Source organism: Apaloderma vittatum, unplaced genomic scaffold, assembly GCF_000703405.1.
Source record: "Apaloderma vittatum isolate BGI_N311 unplaced genomic scaffold, ASM70340v1 scaffold15392, whole genome shotgun sequence".
Taxonomy (NCBI): Eukaryota; Metazoa; Chordata; class Aves; order Trogoniformes; family Trogonidae; genus Apaloderma; species Apaloderma vittatum.
The window spans coordinates 3,539-14,366 of NW_009704321.1; the positions used below are offsets into that span (position 1 = coordinate 3,539).

The window sequence follows — 10,828 nt, forward strand, 5'->3', positions numbered from 1 at the left end:
AGCAACGATAAGATACTTGGTAACTGGAAGATGCTTTTTGCTGCTTTCTTTAACTGAAAGTTGTTTGTTGCTCTGATTGGTTATGAAGTACATGCATTTGCATGAAAAAAATACTTAATTTCTATGACAGCGAGGCTGGGCTTTTGTGCTGTCCAAACATTCACACAGCAACGATAAGATACTTGGTAACTGGAAGATGCTTTTTGCTGCTTTCTTTAACTGAAAGTTGTTTGTTGCTCTGATTGGTTATGAAGTACATCCCTATAACTTCTGTATAAATGTTTTCTATTAATAACTATAAATAAATGCTAGCTAACAAGGACTTTGGGGTTTTGAGAAAAAAATCAAGAATGGCAAGAAACGATGGCAATACAAATACCTGCAGATAAGACAGATCTACAGCATTTCCATTTGTCCGCCTCTCTTCAGCGGTTAAGCTGTGTATTATTGCCTCGTTTGTATGATCTGCAGGCTAGCTCTATTGAAAAATGCCTCAAAACAAAGGGAACAAAACCCTTTCACAGCAGTGAGTTTCATATGCATGCAGGTAAAGCAATACAAGAAAAGCTTGCAAGAATGTTCTCTCCAGTAGCTTCCCAGTTTTTGCACCATGTATATCTTGTTCTCTCTAACTCTTTCCTCTGCATTTGTTTGGGTACATGAGTACAGAGTTTATCTGGCAAGGTTATTTTCAAGCACCAGTACTATTAAAAAGATCTCCAGTTGTGTAAGCTACAGACTACAAACACGTTACTACAGTCATTTGCGATGTTCTTTTAGAAACATCTAAGTGTTTGTAAATGTGCTTGTATTGAGCAATACAATATTGGAATACATATTGGACATTGAAATTTCCCTTGTTGTTCTGACGTGTCTTAAAATATCTATTCTAGGTTTGCCAGAACCAAACAAAGACAGTATATTCCAAGGACTGAGAGTGGATCAAGGATTCTACACATCTAAAGACTTCCTACCTTTGGTAGCAATGGCAAGTAAACCAGGTGTGTGATACTATATTGTTTGTTGTAATCCCGTTCAGTAAGTCATTAGCAGTTACTGAGATATCAAAATCGACAGCTGGTTACACAGCAGCACATTCAATTACAAATCACCAGCACAATAGGCCTGGGGCAGAGTTTTCTTTTGGTGAATTGCAACCTCAGGAGTGTGATCAGGAAAGTCTGCCTTAGGGACTGTAAAGTAAATAGTCGTATATGAAGATCTAAGTACATGGCAAATCATTACCCCAAGTCATGCTGCGTGTTTTACAGACACATTTGAGGGACCACTAGCTCCTTACCCAAGCAGTCTAAGACTCAGGACAGCAGTAGTGTGCCAGGAGTTAGTAAGACAACACTCAGTTCATAGACACCAAATGCAGTCTAGTTTTATGCTTTTATGTCATTATTTTGAGTAGAGAGATGCCTGTGTTTGCTCCCCAAGGCGTATAGCTGCTGTCAGTGGCCCTAAATGTGAAATCATAAGCCCCAGATGGGTGTATGAGAAAGGGGCTCATGAGTTCTATGCCACATCCCCTCATGGTCTATATTCCCCAATGTGTTGCTAAAAGAAATTCCGTGCACAGTTTTCTAGACATATACTTTGGGCAATATGAGGTCTTGTACATATGACCGTGTATTTAATCATACAGATACCTTTTTTTATCTCCAAATTGTTTTTTTTCTGAGCATTCAGAAATTTCTTTCATCATCATATAAGGTTGTCTACTTATGTAGTAGACTTTCCATAAACAGTGTGTTGAAGAGTGTAACTTCTGTGGCACATTATTCTGCATATAAAAGTAAAGTTTATTACCCCGTTTTATGCAAAATATTGAGGAAGGGAAATTCTGCATCCCATCTGTCCCATCTTTCTGCTGTTTTGATCAAATGCTTATTTCTGTCTGTTTTCTTAAGCTCAAAGTGAACTCAAATGGGTTGGGAGAAAAGAGTGGTTGTTGGGTTGTTTTTAGGTTGGATTTTTTTTAAGAAAGAGATGTTTAAAAAAGAAACAGACTGAGAATCTGCACTGCAGGACACTTGTAGATTGACAAAGGAAAAATAAATCCTGCAAAACAATCCCCTTTTGAAATATTTTCAATAAAAATACTTTATAGAATTCTGTGTGGACCCATAGCACTCGTGTACTGTAATCACTTATCTGCGTGAGGATCTACATACAATGATCTGCACTCTTGATATACAGTAGCACTCTTGATTTGTCAGAGGTAATGATTTTTTTATGTTAAGTTTACAATGAAAAAAAGGATGAACTTTGAAGAACTAACCTTTTCTGACTGACAGTAATAGATAGCTTTTTGGTGTTGTCTGTTAATTAACATGTTCTCTTTTGCTTAATTTTCATAGTGTCTATCTGTAGCCGTAGCCATCTCTTGCTCTCTAAAGCATGGAATTTTAAAATAAAATGTATATACCCTACGTCCTGCTCCATCCTCTTTTTTCCTGTGACAGTTCTCTAAATAATAGACATAACAGACCTATTCACAGTAAAGTACATTCTGCCTGCTTATTAAGTTCTGAATACCACTTGTTCAAATACTTTCTTTCCAATACATAAATGTGAATTTGTGATGGGAGTGGCCTTGCTAATAGGAGCAAAGTGGGCTGCTGTGACTGATCAGTTCTAGACCAGTCCTGTAATGGCCCTCTGAGCTGCCATTCCACTGCTCAATGTACAATTTTTATGAAGGAATAAGTTTGTTAAAAATAGATGAGAAAAGGTTAGAGAGAAATTTAGAATAAGAAGCCTATTAAGTAAATGGTAAATGCAGTAGGGATGAAAATGATAGCATTTGCCATACATTAAGCATTTTACAAATGGAGAGATAATACATATATTAGGATGTTGTTTCTCACTCTATTTACATATCTAAATTAAAAGCATTGTTTCCTTAAATGATACTTGTGTTTCTTTACAATTATGTATGTAAATCAGGGGCTACTAAGCAGGAAACTTGAGTTACAGTGCAATGATTAAATGGCCAAATTCCACTGCCTCCTGACTGGAATTATCATGGGCCTGTTAAGAATATAGCTTTATATTGTTAATGGCATTATTTTTCAGGTTGCAATAATTTGCCTAATCAACAGTTAGTTGTATTTAAACTTGTAATAAAGTGCAGTTTCATACAAGGAACACACACAGTTACACAAGCACTTCTTTTGTAATTAAATCCTCAAATACAGACTGTGGATGATGAACACATAATGTTGTCATTCTCTCCATGTAACTTTTTGCAGATACTTTTTAGAAAGCCACTGTAGATTAAAAGCTTTTTTTCCCAGTGGAGGATCTAGGAATTACTGTAATAACAGTATCCTTTCTACCTCATGTTCACCTGCTGTAGAGGATAGCCTCTGAGAACCATGTCAGAACAGTGTCAGAGCCTTGTAGAAAACTGATTGAGTGGACTAATTTTGAGAAACTATTAAACAAAACTGTCAATAAGTGGTCATCTTTTGAAAAATACCAAGTATTATGCTTTATAATTTATTAAAAAGTGTTGGTTTGTCGGGTTTTCTGTTTTGTTTTTGTTGGTTTTTGTTTGTTTGGGTTTTTTTAACTGGGAGAATAGTGAATCTGATAAGAGAGAAACTTACTTTTTTGAGTAAAAAGATCTCACCATGTTAATTTCAACCTGACAGGACCCACAATCCTGCAAATGTGTTGTCATTTGAATTCTTTCCAGATAGAAAGGTGCAGCTGCTTAGAGTACTGACTATGAAATTATGTATATGAGCATATCTTAAAAATGGGAAGAAAACTGTCTTTCAGTGAAGCAGAATAATTTGATAGTGACACTCCTTGCCTGGAATCTGTAAGATGCAATTTTACACTGCTTTGAGTACAAGTACCTTTTGAGCTGTCATGCAGAAATGGCTTCTCTACTTGAAAATGGGGTTTTCCTTTCATCTTTTAGGGATGTGTGTCTGTCACTCTCCATTGCCATCGATACGTGGAACTGTGATTGTACTTGGGGCAGGAGACACAGCCTTTGACTGTGCAACATCTGCTTTACGCTGTGGAGCTCGTCGTGTATTTGTGGTCTTCAGGAAGGGATTCACTAATATCAGGGCTGTCCCAGAAGAGGTAAAATTGAATAACAGCATTTATGAGAACCAGTATGGGTTATTATTTCTACAGGGCCTGAAAGTGTGCTATAGGTACTTAAAAGATATCTGTTAAAGATTTTGTTTATAAAAATGCTCTTTAAATGTATAAACATTTATTAAAGATCTGAGACTCACTATATATAATCTCTGTATAATTTTCCTCTGTTGTACGCATTTCCTGTATAAAATCAGAGATGCATTTGCATAGAGGGGATAGAATTTCTTGTAACTCAGAAAATACAGTAAAATTTTTAGTCTTGGAAATACCACAGAGATTAAACAGTCATTTAAGTATTGTAGGTGATTCTTCAGGTCATGGTTAGATCCTGGAATGATACCTTCTACTTGCTGTCTAATGAATCTCAGTGGTACTGACATTGCCTTGGGATCCCATAAAACCTTGTAAAAAAATTACTTACAGTGATTTTGGCTTTGAATCACTGCCAATACAATAGAGCAATGTCATTCATCACAGATTTCTGTGTTCAATTTGATTTTTAATTTGGCTATGCACTTTGGCATTTATCAGGACAACTGCATATTTTGAAACTAACTCTGCTTCCTCAATATATCTGTACTACAGGAGGTTTTTTCAGATTGCTTTTTCTCTATTTTGGTGGTCTTTTTCCATCGTAATTTGTCTTGTATATCCTTTTTGCTTTTGTATACTTGAGCATATAAGGACAACTAATTAGTTTTATGGTAGTATGGTTATCTGTTTCAAGAAGGTGGACATCTTGGAGATCTTAGAAGGGAAATGGAGGTGCAAAAAAAGTGATAGAGGGTCACAATGTGTAATTTCCTTCTGTTCTGTTACACCTCATTTGAGAGCTCTAGACACAATGAGATTACTGAAGGCATTGCACAGATTCTTGTGCTATTCAAATTCTTACTAATCAAGAATCAGCTGCCGCTCTGAACCAAAATCTTTGTTAGCAGCCTAGGTAAGTTCCTAAAAGTGGCAATGTTTGTACTCATCCAATCATGCAGTGACCTTGAAAAAAGTAAAATAGAAGTAGCTTCAGATAGCGACAACCATTCTAGAATAATGTCAGGTTGGAAATTACATGACAGATAAAGTTGTTGTGTAAATATAGACAATTAAATCCACCAAAATGCTATTTGACTTCAGCAGTTTTACCACAGCAGAAATTCAGAAGATCGTAAGTCTGGATTGTCACTCGGAAATCTGTTGCTCGCACATGGTGGTCAGCATTTAATAACATCTTAAAATCACAGTAAACATAAATCAGGGCATGTACATAATTAATACTAGGCCTCTTCTTAAAAGGCACAGGTAGTTACGTAAGGTAATTCTTTTGCCCTCCAAGGAGTTATACAATTCTATGATTCAAATAGGGAGCAATAAATTGCAGAAATATTTGCATTGCAAATTTACCTAGTGCCACTGTCTAGAACCACTTGATTTAATAGCATGGGAGGCTCTGAGGTTGGTACTAAGATGACTGTCTGTATACCATATACAAGGGACTTCTACTACAGAAGAATGTGGGGGTAGCATCTTGAGTACAGAAATGTTGTGGGTTTGTTTTTTGGTTTTTTAAGTAAAAACACAACAATATTCAAGTTATTTTATTGCTTCTACTCTACAGATGGAACTTGCAAAAGAAGAGAAGTGTGAATTTCTGCCTTTCCTTTCCCCTCGGAAAGTTGTACTTAAAGGTGGACAAATTGTTGCTATGGAGTTTGTTCGAACTGAACAAGACAATGATGGGAACTGGAAAGAAGATGAGGATCAGGTTGTCCATCTGAAAGCTGATGTGGTGATCAGTGCCTTTGGCTCTATTTTAAGTGACGCCAAAGGTAACCCCAACTACTTCATTCTGTAAATGCTGATTGCTTTTTTAGCTGCAGCCATTTCCTGCCCTTTGGCACGTTTGTGAAATGAGTCTTCTGGAGGTTATACAGCTCGTGACTGCTGGTCACAGGGGTTTCTTTGTCCTTTAGGTGTGACTCTTAGAGCAAAACTTGAGGGTCTGGTAACAAAGCAGTTTTCTGTATAGAGCAGGAACTCAGATTAGAGGTGCAGTTGCTCAGTATATATCTTGGTTTTCTCTCAGTGCAAATGGGATCTTAAAGAATGCTCTTGGGAATTTCTTCTGGTCTCACTAATTAACTTTAGAGAAACTCATTATACTTCAGCTTTAAACTGAACTGATCTGATCTCTGAAACTTTTTTTAACCTATCAAATTAAGCAAGAATTAAGACATTCATTATTCTGGTTCAGCTGGTCTGGGTATCACTCATTTCTTGTATGTATCTGAGAGAACTGTGGCTTCTCTCATATACACAGTGCTTGTTAAATTCATCTGTACTTGTGTCAGCTTGTCTCATTATTTAGTTGCACTTTACAAGCTTTGGTTACAAGCTTTGGTCTTAAAAATTAACAATTACATGGCTCTATATTAAGGATACAGAAAGTGGCACTTGGAGGGTGTTTCAGAGACTGAACAAATTGTGTAGTGGTAGCAGAAAGGGAACTGAAGAACATGAGTACAACTTAAGAATATGGGAACTGAGCAGAGCTCAGACTGTTCTCTGACAGTAGGTTAGATTTAAAGAGTTCAGGCACATAGATCAAATGTGCCTTAAAAGTAAAAAACACTGACTCAGCAGAAGACAGATTGATAAAATGAATAGATCTTCAGCCTGGAGACGCTCATCAAGGTTAGCAGGTTCTGAAAACCTTAGTGATCAATGTGCCTTACCTCTCTGGGGCATGGTCATGCCAGCCAATTAACCCATGATGTGTTTTCATGGTCCTTTGGGTATAAATGCTCTGACAAAGGACTTGCAAGTGCCTCAGAATGACAGTCACCAGAAAATTTTGTAATTAGGTGCTGATTCTGCCAGTGCAAAGGGAATTTCAAAATTTAGGATAATGTGGTTTTGTAAATGTGTTCAGCCAAGACAAATCATAAATCAAAATAATCTAAGCAGATTCAAGTAGCAGTTGTGGACATAGCTCAGGCATATAAAACGTATGACTTCTCACACCTGCATTTTATATACTTTAAATGAAGTTAAAGAAATGTGTTTTCTGATAGTAAGATTTTCTAGAGTTATTGGTAAAATTATACAGAAAGTGTACTGACTTCACAAGAAGACAAAACATGAATTAATGAAGATACGTTGTAGGTCCCATTGAAGAGCTCTAGAACACCACCGCTAGCCGAGTTGTCTGTAATCCGAACGAGCTACTTGGTGCTTCCTGTTCACCAGCTCTATTGTAGATAAAGGTAAACCAGTTTACAACCATGAGAAGAGTCTAAACTCTCTCCTACAGTAAGAAAGAAGGATCAGCCTGCTTCCTTGAGGAACATATGAAGTTAATTCCAGGAGCATTCCTATCTGGCACGTGTTACTATGGCTTTGGGATAAGTTCATGCAGCCTGGGCTGTTCCCCAGCCAGCCAGTGCAGCCAGCTGTGCGCAGCGCTAATTCCTCAGGGCTGCCTTCTGCCCAGCACTTGCCTCCTGCTCTAAAGGGCACAGGAGGTACAGTCTACATCTCTTTGAGAGAACACATTCCACTTGGAGATGTATTGCTGGGATCTGGGTTGGTCATGTTTTAGGGCTCAATCTAACCTCCAGGAAGCAGAGAGAAGATCATTAAGTTTGGGTTTTTTAATCTTCAGGAGATTCATTAACTACTCTGATGGTGTTTACTCTGATTGAGAGTTTTGGAAAGTTTTGTTGTGGTTATTAAATCCCTCTGTTTATATGTTTTGGAAGGTTTTCTAGAACCTCATGTGATAAATACCAGCCTATGCAATCAGTATGTTTTGTTGTGATTCATAGACCCTATGATAAAGGAGTGATTCTATTTTCTCCTACTAAAAAGGTTGAATTTACTGTGTTGTTTAGCCACAGTACCGTGCCAGACTTGTGTCTCATAGTATGCATTCACTGTTTAAATTAGTTGTTTTGAGGTTTTTTAAATAACAACATAAAATGGGAGGGCAGCAAAGTCATACAGTGAGCTGAAAATGAAAGAAGAAGTCATATACTTTGGGGTTGAGCAGTACACCTCAGTTTTATGTTGTATTTTTGGTGAAATTGCTTTTAGAATAACAGTCAAAGTATGAAAAAAAATGCAAGGCATTTGGTTTGGATGTTGTGAAAATTAAAGAAAAACAAAGACTTGAAGGAATAAAGAGTTAATTTTACAGATATTTCAGTTGTTTTTAAATCTTTGGGGTTTGACTAGCCTGTCTTAATGAAAGTCAAATTTATTTTTCACCATTGAGATGGATTACAACCAAATCTCCAGACTACCTTTGCATATATAATAAAAAGGAAAGCCAAACAAACGAAACAAAAAGCAAAACAAAAAAACCCAGCCTTATATTCTTAGTCCTTGTTTTAACAAGGAAGCATGTTTTGCATTCAAGAGAGGGAGATGCTCAGATATTCTCCATCAAAAGATGAAGATGAAAATACTGGGGATACTCAAAACTGGACAATGCCATAAGCAAATTGATCTGACTTGGAACTTGATCTAACTTTAAAGAAGAGTATGGACTAAGTGACTGCAGAGAGTCCTTCTAGTCTGAATTATTCTATGACTGGATGACTCAGATGTAGGTTGAGTAAACGTGTTAACTGTTGCTCATACAAAGAACTCTATCAATTGATCTAATTTGTACAGCACCTTAGGGAACTACAAATGCAATATTTCATGAGCTAAGCTAGCAGGATACATCCTATTTGTTATTAATATTGTTAAACACTGATGCTACTGATATAAAAATGAAGAAAATACTACGAAAACTGGAGGGGTTAAAATCAGGCTTAGCTCCAGTTCAGCAAAGTGTTCTGGAGAGCCTTCATACTCATGTTTTAAAGTTTTAATAAGACATAAGCATGTGGGTGACTGTTGTTCTGAGCAGAAATAGCTCATAGTTTAGAACACTTTTTCTCGTCTATTATCCTCGGCAAGAAGTTTCTTATTCTTGCACAGTAACTGTTAAATTTGCAACTGAGATCCCATGTGTTCACATGTGTTCATGTATTTAGTCTCTGTTTGCTGATTGTGTTTTTAAGCAACAGTTCTAATAGGTATTCATTCTCCCATTGGGAATCACATAGATGAATCATTAATTTGAAAAAATGGACTTCTAAGTCAATTCTATGCTTGAGAAGTGGCTAATAGACAAAACAGGAGGCTTGCCTTATAGACTGTTTTAGGAACATTACTACTTTACTGAAACCAGTAAAAAAACTCCCAACAAGTTGTTCAAATCAAACTACCACAGATGAAGTAAGAAAAATGTTTTGCTTCTTGCTGGGACTAAAAATATAATTTTCTAAGCAGAAGCTGCTTTTTTTTATTGCATAGCTTACCAAAGCCTTCAGGCCATCATAACTGACCCATATAAACAAAGAGCTGTGATAGAATTTTGGACCTTTCCTCACGTTCCTGCTTTTTTGCTTGGTTTGTTGTTTTGGAGGCCTACAACATACTAATGAATTAATGAATATCTTCTGTCACCATTCTAAAACTGCAACAACGCAATATATACAGTTGTAATAGCATACTCCCTAGCACTGCATACAAGCCTCAACGTCCTACTTAACACCAGTCCTGTTGGTTTTAAAGTCTAAACTTTAATCATTTTCTTCTCTTTTTTTTTTTTTTTGTCGTAAGCAAAAGGGAGCAATATTTTTGGACTGCAAAATTTTACACTGGAACAAACGTTCTGATTTATTTTCCTGAATTTCTGAGGAGAACCACAGAAAAATTATGTAAAATAGTGCGCTTGTTCAAAAACACACTAAAAATGCTGTGCAAGACAAAGTGACTAGGGAACTGGCAATGTAAGTTATTTCTACACTGTTTAGCAGACAACAGAAAAGAAGAAGTATTCTTATTTACCAGAATACTAAATCTTAGCAAGATATTGTCTATTTTCCCAGAGAGAAAAAAGGAGAGCGCAAAAACATCCAGGCAAACTCCAAATACTGCCTTTGCAAAAAAACCCACAAATAGTAGGCTATTTGTGAGTAAAGATATGTTTTATTAAATTTTTGGTGGTAGCTAGCTATTGCATGGTAACTGAAGGGCAAAATTTTATTTCACGTTTCTAGGTATCAGTCACAACTTTTAGATGTTTTGCTTTTGCTTTTAGTACAACTGTCTTGCTTGGAAACTGCAGCAGCAAACCCCAGAAGGTTTACTAGAGTATAACTACAGGAAAGACAAATTTGCCGAACTACTGTACAACTTATTATTTAACCTGCTCCTACTTAGTTTTTATTACTATAGATTGAGAAGCATTTGCTAGGGAAAAAGTGAAAAAGCTTGCAGAGCTCTGAGCTCTTAAGTGAAAAAAAAATTAGTTTTCCTTTGTTCAAATGGCACAGAAGCCAGCAAACCTGCATGGAGTGTTGAGCTCCTCCATAGCGCCTGCACAGACACATGGGTAACTTCAGCCTTAAAGCCCTGAAGCCTTGACTCTCTAATGAGAGACGAGGAGGAGAGGTGGCTGTGATGCTCCAGCTGGGAATGCCCACGGGGGTGACCTGGTGTCTCCCTGATAGCACAGCATCTGCCTCACACCCACAGAGTAGATTTTAGTCACCAGACTTTTTTTTAAAAAAAAGTTATATAAAACTGAAGTTTATGTAGGTTCAAAAGATTCCTAGTGAAATAGGTAGGAGTTTTCCTGCTG

The 10,828-nt window shown here is 36.9% G+C and overlaps 1 protein-coding gene across 1 annotated transcript in view; it reads left to right on the forward strand.

Moving 5' to 3' along the window:
- Positions 1-363: 363 nt before the first annotated feature.
- DPYD (dihydropyrimidine dehydrogenase) overlaps positions 364-10,828 on the forward strand; it is a gene marked incomplete at its 3' end in the record, with an annotated part of 137,774 nt that continues 127,309 nt past the window's right edge. The window contains exons 1-4 of the mRNA XM_009865013.1: positions 364-547; positions 894-1,001; positions 3,941-4,110; positions 5,747-5,957. Coding sequence (XP_009863315.1) covers positions 364-547; positions 894-1,001; positions 3,941-4,110; positions 5,747-5,957 — 673 coding nt within the window. The remainder of the gene's footprint in view (positions 548-893; positions 1,002-3,940; positions 4,111-5,746; positions 5,958-10,828) is intronic.